This window comes from Pteropus vampyrus, unplaced genomic scaffold, assembly GCF_000151845.1.
Source record: "Pteropus vampyrus isolate Shadow unplaced genomic scaffold, Pvam_2.0 Scaffold473, whole genome shotgun sequence".
NCBI lineage: Eukaryota > Metazoa > Chordata > Mammalia > Chiroptera > Pteropodidae > Pteropus > Pteropus vampyrus.
Genome location: NW_011889254.1, coordinates 41,529 through 55,836, shown reverse-complemented (window position 1 = coordinate 55,836; position 14,308 = coordinate 41,529). Strand labels below are relative to the sequence as shown.

At 40.8% G+C, this 14,308-nt stretch overlaps 1 protein-coding gene across 2 annotated transcripts in view; it reads left to right on the top strand.

Annotated features, from left to right (window-relative positions):
* The window catches only part of ACO1 (aconitase 1), a 68,185-nt gene that overhangs the window by 44,421 nt on the left and 9,456 nt on the right, over positions 1-14,308 (top strand). For both annotated transcript variants that reach the window (XM_023524570.1, XM_023524571.1), the window contains exons 13-18: positions 23-107; positions 921-1,077; positions 2,637-2,761; positions 4,381-4,485; positions 5,216-5,358; positions 7,028-7,175. In XM_023524570.1, the coding sequence (XP_023380338.1) occupies positions 23-107; positions 921-1,077; positions 2,637-2,761; positions 4,381-4,485; positions 5,216-5,358; positions 7,028-7,175 (763 nt within the window). The remainder of the gene's footprint in view (positions 1-22; positions 108-920; positions 1,078-2,636; positions 2,762-4,380; positions 4,486-5,215; positions 5,359-7,027; positions 7,176-14,308) is intronic.

Sequence of the window (14,308 nt, the reverse complement as noted above, 5' to 3'; positions counted from 1 at the left end):
GTGCTTCTCTTTTGGCACCTAGGTTTGACGTGGTGGGCTATGGTTGCATGACCTGCATTGGCAACAGTGGGCCCTTGCCTGAACCTGTGGTAGAAGCCATCATACAGGTAATTTCAAAGGAGTCTGTGGGTCTTCAGAGCTATTGTCCCTTTTCATGTATGTGACCAAAACACAGGTAATTTCAAGAAAGCCTAGGGAAGGAGGAGAATGTGGTTGGATGTATGGTCTTTGGAGTCAAGCTGTATAACCTTGGGCAAATTCATTAACCTCTTAGTACCTGAGTTTTCACAACTGTAAATTGGAGATGATAATAGTACCTGTTTCGTAGAGTGGTGAGCATTGAGATGATAATAGACATAGAAGATAGTATGGTGCCTGGACACAAGTGCTCAATAAATTCAGGTTTTAACTACAGACAGCTCCAAAATTGTTTATTCTTGGTAATCTGCAAACTGGTTCAAAGTCAGAAAAGTTGCCACACAAATGAATCTAAACTATGGTGCATTGACTCAGTTTTTGTCCCATAAATTCTGTAGCGTTGAGAAATACTATGTGGTTTGCTTTGCATGAATTATAGAATCCATGTAAGTCAATTCTGGCTTCCTTTAACTTTCAACTTTTAGTCTTTCCCACCTGTTCTTAGGCCCCAGGCAGCAAAATAACCATGATGTCGCCTTCTGACCAACCTGGTATTTTCTCATCAGCAGAAACCACTGAACATGTCTCTGTGTCTTTTGGCCCAGAGTGTCTCCCACAGGGTAGACACTGTGAGCTCTTCTTTCCTGTAGGGTAGAGGACCAAGTGAAAGGGAGGCTTAAAGAGCTACATCCAGGTGGTGGGAAAACTTTGGCAAATGGTCAAAACTGAGCAACCTAGGCATTCTGTTCTTTCTGACTCGATTTTTCTCTTGCCTTACACAGGGAGACCTTGTAGCTGTTGGAGTATTATCTGGGAACAGGAATTTTGAAGGTCGAGTTCACCCCAATACCCGGGCCAACTATTTAGCCTCTCCGCCCTTAGTAATAGCATATGCAATTGCTGGGACCATCAAGATTGACTTTGAGAAAGAGCCATTGGGTAAGATTTTGTTTGTGTGGTTACAATTTTATTTTCCCGATGAATTTAGAAATACTATTGGAAGAAAATTAATGTTTTCCTTTAGAAATAATGAAGCTAAGAACTTTCAGAGATTCGGAGAGTCTTTCCTTTATTCCCCAATGTACAGCTAAGACAAAACTGAAATACACAAGAATTTACTAAAGGGCAGGAGATGATAAAAGAGATATAAATAGGAAAAGTAATAGAGAGCTTGCTATTCTGGCTTCCTCTTTAGTTCCTCTCTTTCTGTCTCCTGTTTTAATCTAAGGATAGGCGTTGTGTTAATTATCCCCTGTAGGATCACATTCCAGGTAGTTTAACTTTTCAAAATTCAGAGAAAATGATGCTTTGTCTTCTTTCCTGTGGTCTTCCTGCTTCTTATCTCCTTAATCCATTTGAAGCAGATTAGATAATGTGAAAACAATTTCCCTTAAATTTACTTTTAGGAAATTATAACTTCAGAGGTACAGTTGATTCTTTTTACATGTGGATTCGATATTTGTGAATTTGCTTATTCACAAAAATGTACTTTAACCCCCAAATCAATGCTCATCATGCTTCCATGCTCATTCACAGACATGCACAAAGGAGGGAAAACTCTGAGTCATTCAACATGCACATTTTCAGCTGAAATCAAACAAGGCAGTCTTCTGCCTTCTTATTTCAGCTGTCATACTGTAAATAAGTATCCTGTTTGTGGTCTATTTAATGCCATGTTTTTCACATATGTGTGCTTTTAGCGGTAATTTTTTTGCTTAAAATGGCCCCACATATAGTACTGAAGTGCTGTCTAGTGTTTCTAAGCCCAGTTAGCCCCATATTAAATAGGCTTTATTCAGGCATGAGTTATAAGGGCTATTGGCAGAGTTCAATGTTAATGCAGCAACATCACCTATTAAATAAGATGTTTTTAAACAGAAACTCTCATAAAGCCAGGTTATATCTTGATCTGTTGACAAAAATGTTGTGATCAGAGTTTCAGAAAACTAACCATGAATTTCTTCTGGGAGTAGTGATTCAGTATTCACTATGCAGTGTTTGCATGGACTTTATAGAACATAACCACTGCAAAGAATGACACCTGACAGACAGAGAAAGACAGATTTGATTTCACTTATATGTGGAATCTAAAAAACAAAATAAACGAACAAACAGAAACTTATAGAAAAAGAGAACAAATTGATGGTTGCCAGGCAGGGGGGTTCAGGGGATGGGTGAAAAAAGTAAAGGAATTAAGAAGTACAAATGCCAGTTATAAAAATAATCATGGGGACATAAAGTCCAGCATCGGGAATACACTCAATAACATTTTAATAACTGTGTATGGTGTTAGATGGGTACTAGAATTGTCAAGGTGATAACTTTGTAAGTAATATAGATGTCTAATCGCTATGTTGTACACCTGAAAGTAATATTGTATGTCAACTATAATTGAAAAATATTTTTTTTTAAAAAAAGAATGAGACTTGACTATATATAATAATGAAAAAAGAGTATTAAATGAAGTTTTTCTCACTAACAAGCACTTTTTTCTCCAGGGGTAAATGCAAAAGGGCAACAAGTATTTCTGAAAGATATCTGGCCAACTAGAGAGGAGATCCAGGCGGTGGAGCATCAGTATGTCATCCCTGGGATGTTTAAGGAGGTCTATCAGAAAATAGAGGTGAGGTCCTGCCCACTCTGCCCCCAAGTATTTAGGGGAAACCTGCTCCTTTGTGTCATCTCTGAAGACCTTGAGGCTAATGGGGGTGTAAACCATAGAAGTAACATTTGTTTCTTCAGAAAACTAAGGAAGTGGTTCTCAGTCATTTTTGACCTGTGACTCTTTTTTACAAACTCCACACTCCCCAGAGGTTCAAGTGGTCAAGTAGGCAGCAGCCTCAAGAAGAAAGGCCTGGGGCTATGTGTGATACCTGGCCAGCTCTCCATAACTCTTTTCTCAGATACCCTGGGTTATTGTGTCATCTGTGGTTGAGGACCTCAGATGTCACTGTTGTGTGTTACTAAGGTGGTGTCAATTGGTGGAATGCACCTCTCAGAATTATTTGGATTCTTAAAAATGAATGAATGAATGAATGCCACTCAATAGGAAGCAACAAACTGCTGAAAGAAAACTTTCTGTGCATTTTACAAATAGGGAGAAAATGTATGGAGCTCAGTAGTATTTTCTGAAACTCTTAGACATTATTTCTTTCCCTGCTTTCTGTGTTAGGCTGACCCAAGGGCTACTAATTAGGACCTGGGTTGAAAATTAGAGAGTAGACTGTCTGGGGAGATGAGTCAAATGGGAATCATAGGCATGCACAGTGCCCTCCCATAAGTGCCTCATTGGGAAGTGGTCTGAGGGAGTTTTGTGGGCACTGGTTAAATGCATTTGTTCAAAGGCTACATTAATGGACCCGTGGAAAAAATTCAAGCTAATTTTAGTGCACAGCAGCTGTCATTTGCTTTTCAATGAATGTGTGACCTGGAAGTCTGCTTCCCCTTATCTTCACAGAGTAAATAATTTCTCCTTTACTACAGTCTGGATTATTATTTCTTATATTTGTAAATATATATGAATTATTTATCTATTGCTGTACAACAGATTACTCCAACAGTTAGGGGGTTAAAACAGCAAGCAGTTATCTCGCAGTTTCTGTGCATCAGAAATTCAAGTGTGGCTTAACTGGGTGCCTCTACCTTCACAAGGCTCCAGTCAAGGTGTCATCTGGGCTGCAGCTCATATGAAGGCTGAACTGGGTGAAGATGTGCTTCTAAGGGCACTCACGTGGTTGTTGGCAGACTAAAGTGCTTCACAAGCTGTTGGACTGAGGGCCTCAGTTTTCAGTGGCTATTAGAGGCCTCCCTCAGTGCCTTACCTAGTGGGTCTCTTCACAGCTCACATCATAGCAGCTGACTTCCATTAGGGCAAACAAGCAAGAGAGAGTGAGAGAGACAGAAGGCAGAATCTCTTCATAACCTAATCTTGGAAATAAGTCACTAGGTTCAGCCCCACTCAGCAGTAGAGGCTCACTTTAGGGTGTGAATCCCAGGGGATGGGGGTCCTTGGAGGCCATCTTAGAGGCTGCCTGTCACAGTGCATATGTATTTTTAAGGTGTTTTGTTTTGTTTTTTTTTTTTAAGCACAGCACTGTCTTAGTATTAAGGAACTCATATGTGACTAGAATAAGAATGGTTTTTATTGTACTCTTAGCTTGAATATATGTTTTATGTTTATGTGTTAAATTTTCCTTAGGATGGAATGTAATTAGATTGGCCTTTTTTCTTCTTTTTTTTAAGACTGTGAATAAAAGCTGGAATGCTTTAACAGCCCCATCAGATAAGCTGTATTACTGGAATCCCAAATCTACATACATTAAGTCACCGCCATTCTTTGAAAACCTGGTATGACTTTTTACTTTTTAACAAAATGAGTTCTTCAAAAGGCTTTTTTCCTTTTTGTCCTTTTTGTCCTTTATTATCCCATACCCTGGCTTTGACTACCCATTTCCTTATAAGCCTTGCAAACTAAAGCAAATAGTGCTGGGGAGAGTTTTCAGAAGCTAGGCTATTTGGCTGTAGTGGGCCTAGAGTTTTTCTGTCCAGGGGTTCTGTGTGGTTGTGTAGAGACACCTTGGTGATCAAGTGCCACCAGGACATAGATTAGTGAAGTCTGAGAGTCTGTTCCAGGAGAATATCCCCAAGGCCTGCCATATTTAAACTGTATACCCATAAAAACAGATGAGCAAGGAATCTAAGCCCCCCTCGGTGGGTCCCTGTGGAAAGCGGATGGGAGTAGAAGTCAGAATTCCAGTTGTCCTCAACATGTGAGATGTTCCCTGGATGTGGAGAAAGAGAATGTCATTTCTGTGGACATGAAGAAAGAGAATGTTATTGGCAGCTGCATCCCTGTTGCTTTTGAGGGAACAGTGCCAATATTTTGCCTTCCCTTCAAGGGTGAGATATGAGTAAATTAATTTTTCTTTTCTAAGCACCCTAATACAACGCATAGAATTTTCTGTATGTTGAAATAGAGCTGTCATCTGATTCAAGTCCATGGACCACTACTGTTGAGACTTTTCTGGTGACTTGTTAGAGAAAACCCAGACAAACACTGACTTGTGTTCTTTGCTAGACTTTGGATCTTCAGCCCCCTAAATCTATTGTGGATGCCTATGTGCTATTAAATTTGGGAGATTCAGTAACAACTGACCACATCTCTCCAGCTGGAAATATTGCAAGAAACAGCCCTGCTGCTCGCTACTTAACTAACAGAGGGTAAGTATGTGTGAAATTAGGGCCAACTAAAAGCAAACGGGGAGTGGAAGGGAACTTAATATTAAATATTTATTTAATTTATTCAGTAAAGTAGCCCATGTAGTTTCACAAAAGATAAAATATTAAAAATAGGTAAGAAAAAGGAAGAAAAGACAATAATCAGGGTAAGTCAGTAAAGTGGAGCCTAGAATTAATTAAAAAATTAAATATTTTTACATGGTCTCTTTGGAATCAGACTCTGGGTTTTCACTGAACCCTGGGGCTTGAAAAACAGTCTTTCTGTTTGCTATTTCAAAGCTTCCATGGGCGAATTCATCAGCACATTAACTCCATCAAAGAGAGAGGAGACCTTCTTTCTGAGCAAGTGTTGTACTTGTTAGACTCAGCTGTCATCTATGCCCCCAGCCTGGCTGTGTTAAAGCACAAAGCTCTGCTCTTAACCTGTGGAAGACAGGGCCTCATTACACTTGAAATACTCAGCAGGAATATAACCTGAAGTGCATTGCCATTCCTGGTCGAGAGACATATTCTTCACAGAGAACTGCTTCTGATTTACAGTTCACACATCCATTTATCAGTCCTTCAATCATATACCAATTTTAACAGGTATTATTCCAATATTATTTACTGTTGTCTAATATACCCATATTAATTAAAGTTAGTTCCAAATCTGACCTTCCATGAAAATCATCCAGAGAGATAAAAATTTCTGGTTCCCATCCCCACCTCTTAAATCAGCTTCTTCAAGGATGGGGCCCAGAGTCAATTTGAAGAACAAAATCTAACACCTTCTTTAATTGGTGATTGTCGACCTCCTTTGAGACATGGACTCTTCAGGGAATTGAACAAAAGCAAATATAATACCTTCCCCCCAAAATGCACATATCCACAAAATTTTGTATATAATTTCACTCGCTTCTGAAGCCCCTTCATTGAGTCTCAATCCTCAAATTATATCTAAGTTTTAAATCATGTTAATACATGCACTTCCTAGCATTTTAACCAACAGCCCAGTGAACTTGGTCGCTGTGATCATTGTAAGATGTACCTGGTATCCCAAAGTTCCCTTTCACTGGAGCCCATAGACAAGATTTTTCTCTGATTTCAGGACCAGGCATAGCTGTTCTACCTCATTGGCACTGCTTTGATTTTTATCTCATGAAATTGAAAATCATGTTGCTAATTGTGTGGCTTCCCTTTGCATTGAGTTCATGATTACTCAGGGACAATTCAACCTCCTTCTGGTTAGTTTATGGGACATATTTTACATTTCCTCCATTCTAGGCTCCACTTTACTGACTTACCCTGATTATTGTCTTTTCTTCCTTTTTCTTACCTATTTTTAATATTTTATCTTTTGTGAAACTACATGGGCTACTTTACTGAATAAATTAAATAAATATTCTTATTAGAGTTCCTTCTGCTTTGCCTATCCAGATTTATAAGATGGAAAGTTGACCCTGGAAGGACATTGATTTCCACCTTTCACCACCCCACTTTTCACCTTGCACTCTGTCCTCAGTTGAAGCTGTGGGAACAGCTTTTCTCCCTTGGAGAACAATGTTTGGTGGACATAGAGAATTAACTAAAAGTTTATGATTTTTCTCTGTTCTTGGTATAACCTTTGATCGGTTCACTAAACTGGCTCCTCTTCTGCTTGTATTATTAGCCTGACTCCACGAGAATTCAACTCCTACGGCTCCCGCCGAGGTAATGATGCCATCATGGCACGGGGAACATTTGCCAACATTCGCTTATTAAACAAATTTTTGAACAAACAGGCACCACAGACTATACATCTGCCTTCTGGAGAAACTGTAAGTATTGTGTCTTCTGCCAAGTGTCCATGTATGTAGAGTTCATCACTGATGGGAGGTGCCCTTTAAACTGTAAAATTTCTTCTTCCTGCCTAGAGATTCTGCGTCATGGTTTAACTAAATCCGCTTTCCTGTGAATTGTGGTTAAAAAGCCTCTGGGTGAAATTTCATCAGTTCTGAGTATTCGAGGGGGAAATTCCAGGTTAAGGTAGAGGATATTTATCAAGAAGTGCTATTGTATGAATTTATTAGCATTTAACTTAATTCACCATACCACCAGGAAAAGAAGGAATGTGGAGGCTTATGGAGGTCTGCTTGGATCCTAAAGGGAACCATGTGCTTGGCATATTATAGTTGGAATTGTTTGTTCACAGATAGGAGGCACATGAGAGATCAGGAGAGCCTGAACTTTGAGTCAGACAAGCCGGGGTTGAAGTCCCAGCTCTTCATACCAGCTGTGGAGTCTTCAGCAAGTTATTTTTCTCTCTGAGCCTCATTTTTCTTACCTGTGATATAGAAATAATATTTACCTTGTCAGGCTTTGAGGTTTAAAGTTAAGTGGAATGACATATAAAACAGCTGGCTTAGTGTCTGGCACATATAATAGATCCTCGATGTCACTTCCTTTCCCAATGAATGCTGAAAAACTGCTTGAAACGGTTTAGGCTACTTGAGAAATAACCTTCACAACTTATTTTAAAATAATAACTAATATTTATGCAGAACTTACAGTTCTAAGCTGTTTGTATATACTGACTTATTTAAGTCTCATAACAACCCTTTGAGGTAGGTACCATAATTATCCGTGTTTTAAATTGGGAACCTGAGGCATAGAGAGCTCCCTAAGGTCACAAGTAGAAAAGCTGAAATTAAAACCCAAGGAGTCTGGCTTCAAAGTCAATGCTGTTTACCCCCACACAAACTGTCTCATCTGTAACTGATTATATTTTTGTAAAGTGAACCCTTCATAGGTAATCATTAATCACCAGGACCTAGCACAAAGTCAATGTCCGGTAGACATTTGTTCAATGAATAGCAGGGATGAAAAACTATTAAATGAAAAAGATACAAGTAAATATTGGAATGCCCAAGAGACCAAGGGGAAGGACTTGCAGTTGTAGATATTGGGAGGCCTCCAGTATACTGTCACAGCAAACCTCACTTATTTACAAGCCCTCACACAGAATTTTAGTCAGATGTTTAGTGCCTCTTCTTAAATAAGGAGACAGAATCAGAGATGACCTAGACCAAGAACAGAGGTAAAAGGGATAAAACTCTAACAAAAAAAATTGTTTCCTTAGAGTGATACAATCTGTTGCTGTAATCAGAGAACAAGAAAGAGCTTTTTAAATAAAAAAGAAAAAGTTTTCACAGGAAAAGTTGATTAGTTGAGAAAAATCTCTCAAATTGTAGAACAGAAAGGTAAAGGAAAAATTAGAGAGAAATGTAAGAAAATTAAATAATGAACTGAAGAGGCCCAACATCTAACTGAATAGAGATGCTCAAAAGAGAAGAGAGGAAATTAGCAAGAAAGTAACACAAGGAAAATTTCCCAACTACAAGGTCTCAGATTCCAAATTGAAAAGTCCACTTGAATGCACAGCAGAATGATTAAAGATGACCCACTCCAAGTCACATTATTGTGAAGTTAAGAACTCTCTGCATTCTCTTCTTCTAAAGAAGAGAACGTAAAATTTAGTTGTTTATTACTATGCCTCTATATCTTATAGATATTATAACTGCCAGATATTATAGATATTTAAACTGCCAGTTCTTCATTTCTCCAGTTTTATCATCTGTCAATTTCCTATTCTGATAAGGATTTGGTTCTATTAACCATCATTCCCAAGAGTCCTCCAATACCTCCTCTCTCTCTCTGACCTCACGATAGAATTATGTCAGATGTTTTGGAAAGTCAATATGTGGTGTCTGCATTATGATTATGTAAATGCTATTTACAGCTGAGTCATGTAATAGACCACGATTTCCTTTTCTTGGCAATTTAAAAACAATTTCCACTGGAACTAATAATTTTCATTGTTTTTTGTGTATGCCCACCTGTTTCTATGTCCCTATGTAAATGCTCTGCCCAAAGTACAAATCTTCTCTAAAGATATCCAGTTGTATCAGGCAGTCTGTCACTTAAGAATCTTTTTCATAGAGCTATCACTCCTGGAGCCCTCGGTCTTGCTCCAATTTGGACAGAGTGCTCTGTAGACATGGGGCACTCCTGTGATCGAAGAATCTTCCTCCACCAACATCCTGGGAATTCCTGACATTTTCTTTTCCTGAATCTTTTTGCTTTATTCCCTCATTTTGGTGGAGCACATTTGGTGGAACCAAGTAACTTCCTGAGACAGGGACTGAGTGATAATTTAAAAGTTTTTGAATATCTGAATGTGTTATTTTAATTTTACTTAACTGGTAGTATGAGGGACACAGAATTTTAGGGTGTAAATCAGTCTAAGTTTCCACATCCTTAATACCCAAAGCTAATAATAGATATCTCTGAAAATACCAGATAGGTTGTTTCTTTCTAGTCTTTGACAGGATCTAGACTATTCGATTGGACAGAGAAGGCTTTTACTTTTTTGTAACAGTTTCTATATTCATGAGCTATGTCTGGCTGAAGACGTACAGATCCTACTCAGATTTAGCTAATGCCATGTAAAATTAACCACAGGCTCCACCAGTCCACCAAAATAGTAATTTGTAAAAGCCTGCTTGAAAGTTCAATTCAACACCTTTCTGAGCTCCTTTCAAATGAAGCACTCTCTAGAGGGATTTTATTTTCTGACTTACGCAGCCAGGGAAAACAACTGTTTCATTACTCCACCATCAGCAGTAATATCAGATGTCTTTGTTAAATCTGAGCTTGGCAGGATGGTTAGACTTCCTGTGAGAAACAAATGAATCTATTTGGTGTGAGATGTTTCTCATGTATACTAAAATATTAGTTAATCCTTTCCTATTCTTTATCGATTTGTGCTTCCATCAGTGTTTCTCTCTCTCCATCTTGACCTCCAAGTAGAAAAGTAACTAATAAAAGTTTGCATTTTATGTAATTTCAAAACACATTACTTTCTTTGTGTTTTGCTATCCTTCACAAATGACCATCACTGAGTCTATGATGCTGAGTTGAACCCTAGGTTTAGGTGGAGTTCTCTGTTTTTTAAGCTTTAAAATAGTTTAATCAATGGAAGAGGATGGGGCAGCGGGGGTCAAGGTGGCAGGCTACGTAAAAGTGGAGTTTGCCTCATCTCAGGACCACATTAAAATTATAACCAAATTATAAGTCAGTTGACGTGGAGAACCACCCAAAGTCTAGCTGATCATAACACATACATCTGAAGATATTAATAAAAAGCCACACTGAGACTAGAGGGTTGGAGACACAGAGACGTGAAATGGGCTGGTCCTGCACCGGCACGTGTAGGTTGAGCACCGCAAGGGACAGTGTGGCTGCAGAAGACCCCCTGAAGGATAAAGAGGTCCTAGCCCCACAAAGGGGCTCCCCAGCCTAGAGTTTCAGCCCCAAGAAGAAGAGTTCCCACAAAATCTAACTGTAAAAATTAGTGGAGATTATGGCTGTTTGAGTGGGATGGAAGAACCCTGAAAACCCAGATGTCACCGTTAAAGGACCCGCGCACAGACTCACTCACTTGCAGATACTCACCCTGGGTTTCGGTGGAGGGTCAGCAGTTCAGGCAGCACAAGAGACAAACAGAGAAAGACTTCATTGTGCAGTACTAGGACGAGGACTGGAGGGACAGCCACCATTGTTCCTTTCTTGCACCCCTTCTGGGGCAGTCTACAGATGGAAACCATCATGCCTCTGATGAGCCCTTCCCCCACATGGCAATTCTCAAGCTACAGTGGCCCAGGAAAGTGGGTCACGCCCCACCCAACGCACAAATTGCTGCAGTGAGCCTATTGCCAGACAGCTGGTCCCGCCCTGCCCCTTTCCGGGACTACACATTCCGCACGGCAACAGACCTCAGCTTGTGCAGCACACGTATTTTAGAGGAGGCATTTGGTTTCAGACCACTGCTGCCAACATGAGCTGCAGTATCTCTTGGGCAAATCACAGAGCTCTCTGGGCCAACACAAATGTCAGCTGCCTCGCTGTAATCTGTGACTTTAGCGGAAACCTGCGGACTCAAAACTAGCAGCAAATGTGATGCTGTATTGCAGCAGTCCCCAACCTTTTTGGCACCAGGGACCAGTGCTCCTATGAAAATCTATTGCCAATGATCTGAGGTAGAGCTGAAGTGGTGATGCTAGTGCTAGGGAGCGGCTGCAAATAAAGATGAAGCTTCGCTTGCTGGCCCACTGCTCATCTCCTGCTGTGCGACCCAGTTCCTAACAGGCCACTAACTGGTACTGGTCCACAGCCTGGGGATTAGGGACCCCTGCTCTATTGTCCTTATGGCCCTGTGTTTCTCTGAGACCCCGCCCCACCTAACCCACAAATTGCCCATGGCAAGCCCATTGCCAAACAGCTGCTCCCGCCCTGCCCGCTTCTAGGGCTGCGCATTCTGCACAGGCAACAGACCTCAGCTGGTGTGGCATGCACAACTCAGGGATAACATTTGGTTTCGGACCCCCTCTGCCAGCAAGAACCGCAGCATCTCTTGGGCGGTTCGCGGGAGTCTGTAAGCTGACACAGACAGCAGCTGGCCTTGCTGTGATCTGTGACTTTTGCAGGAACTTGCAGACTCAGAACTGGCAGCAAATCTAATGCTATATTGGCCTGATGTCTCGATGTCTCCATGTCTCCTGAAACAAACAGCCCCCGACGAGGCTATTCCCAGACAGCCAGCCCCATCCTGTGCTTTCCTTGGGCTGCTAATTCAACAGCAGACAACAGCACTCAGCTCATGCAGCCCGATCAAGGCCTCTGTGTACTGGGAGAGACTTTCACTGGCAGGCCACAAACCTAACCCTGAGCTACAGTATTTCCTGAACAGATCTCGGTTATCTGCAGGCCCGAAGCGGGCAGCGGCTGGACTTGCTGTGATCTGAGACTGTTACGGGAAACCCCAGAGACAGCACTGGCACAAAAACTGCATTGGCCGAGGGAAATTTGCTCACTATTCCCCAATGACTCCCCGGGTCTTCGCCTTACTCAACTCGCATACCACCCAAAGACCTCTTCTAGCTATGAAGTCTTACAGGCAACTGGCAGGCAGCTTCAGGCCTTAAGGTGCACTGGACACTTTGCTAAGCTGCCCCAGGCTCAGTGCTCGGGGTAACCGGACCGCGACTTGCACTGTTTTCTCTCCCACTTGCCTTTAGATCCAGCATAGGCAGCAACTATCCACGGATCACTTTATAGCTCCCACCAAGTAGCCCTGAGCAATCAAAGGCAGCAGCTGACCTTGGCCTACTCAGGAGCACCTCCCAAGGGGCCACGGAACCAACACACCCAGAAACTGGTGCCAGACCACAACGGAGTACCACCTGACAGGCCCCATAAGTGGCACTCCCAAAGAGTGGTCTCAACAGGTACACAAGACTGCTGGGGCTAATTTCACTCATTGAGGTCAGACCACACACACCAGCTCATACCCTGTGGGTGTGACCGGTTTCCACAGCCAGTCAGCCCTAGAGTCAGTTCCATCCGCTGATGTGCTAACAGCAATCAAGGCTTAGCTACAACAGAAGGACATACACAACCACACAAGGAACATACCCAGAGCCCACAGTGCAGGTGATCAGGGAGACTGTGCCGCTAGGCCACACAGGACGCCTAAGGCCACCTGGACAAGGTTCCTAATACATAGAAACAAACACAAAGAGGCAACTAAAATGAGAAAGCAACAAAACATGCTACAAATAAAACAGGAGAAAACTCTAGGAAAAAAAAAATGAAATGAGGCAAGCAAACTCCTAAGACAGAGTTCAAACCAGTGGTTATAAGGATGCTCAAGGAACTTAGGGAAAGAATAGATGATCTCAATGAGAACTTCAACAGACAGATAGTAAACAAAAAAGAATGTAGAAACCAAAAAGCAGAACCAGTCAGAGATGAAGAATACAATAACTGAAATAAATAATACACTATGAGGAATACACTATGCAGATTGGGTGAAACAGAAAATTGAATCAGCAAATTCCAAGACGAGAACAGAAAACACCCAATCGAAACAGCAAAAAAAAAAAAAAAATTTAAAAATTTAAAAAAAAAAAAATAAGGATAGTTTAAGAAACCCCTGGGGCAACATCAGACATACAATATCCATATCATAGGGGTACCAGAAGGAGAAGAGAGAGAGCAAGGAATTAAGAATCCATTTGAAGAGATAATGACAGAAAACTTTCCTAACCTGACAAAAGAATTAGTCGTATAAGTCCAGGAAGCACAGAGTCCCAAACAAGAAGAACTGAAACAGACCCACACCAAGGTACATCATAATTAAAATGCCAGAGGTTAAAGAAAAAGAATCTTAAAAGCAGCAAGAGAAAGGCAGCTGTTACTTACAAGGGTACTCCCATAAGAATGCCAGCTGATTTTTCAGTAGAAACTTTGCAGGTCAGAAGAGACTAACAAGAAATATTCAAAGTAATGAAAAACAACGTACAACCAAAAATACTCTACCCAGCAAGGCTATCAGTTAAAATAGAAAGTGAGATAAAGAGCTTCCCAAACAAGAAAAACACTTAAGGAATTCATCACCAACAAGCCAGTATTACAAGAAATGTTAAGGGGACTTCTGTAAAAAGAAGAAGGTGGGAAAACCCATAAATACAAATATTAAATGGCAATAACTATGTACCTATTAATAATCACTTTTTTTTAATTTGTTTATTTTAATTAGTTTCAAGTATATGGTACATTGGTTAGACATCTATATAGTTTGTAAAACGATCCCCCCAGTTGCTCCCTCCCTCCTCTGACCCCCCGCCTAGCCAATGTATTAATACATTCCCTATGCTGTGTTCTCCATCCTCGTGACCATCCATCAGCTACTAATTTGTACTTCTTTAATCCTCACCCTATTCCCAGCCACCAAAACCCGCCTCCCGTCTGTCCATCACCAAATTGTCTACTATATTTGTGGGTCTGTTTTTGATTAGTTTGTTCTTTTTATTCTTTAGATTCCACATATAAGTGAAATCATATAGTTTAT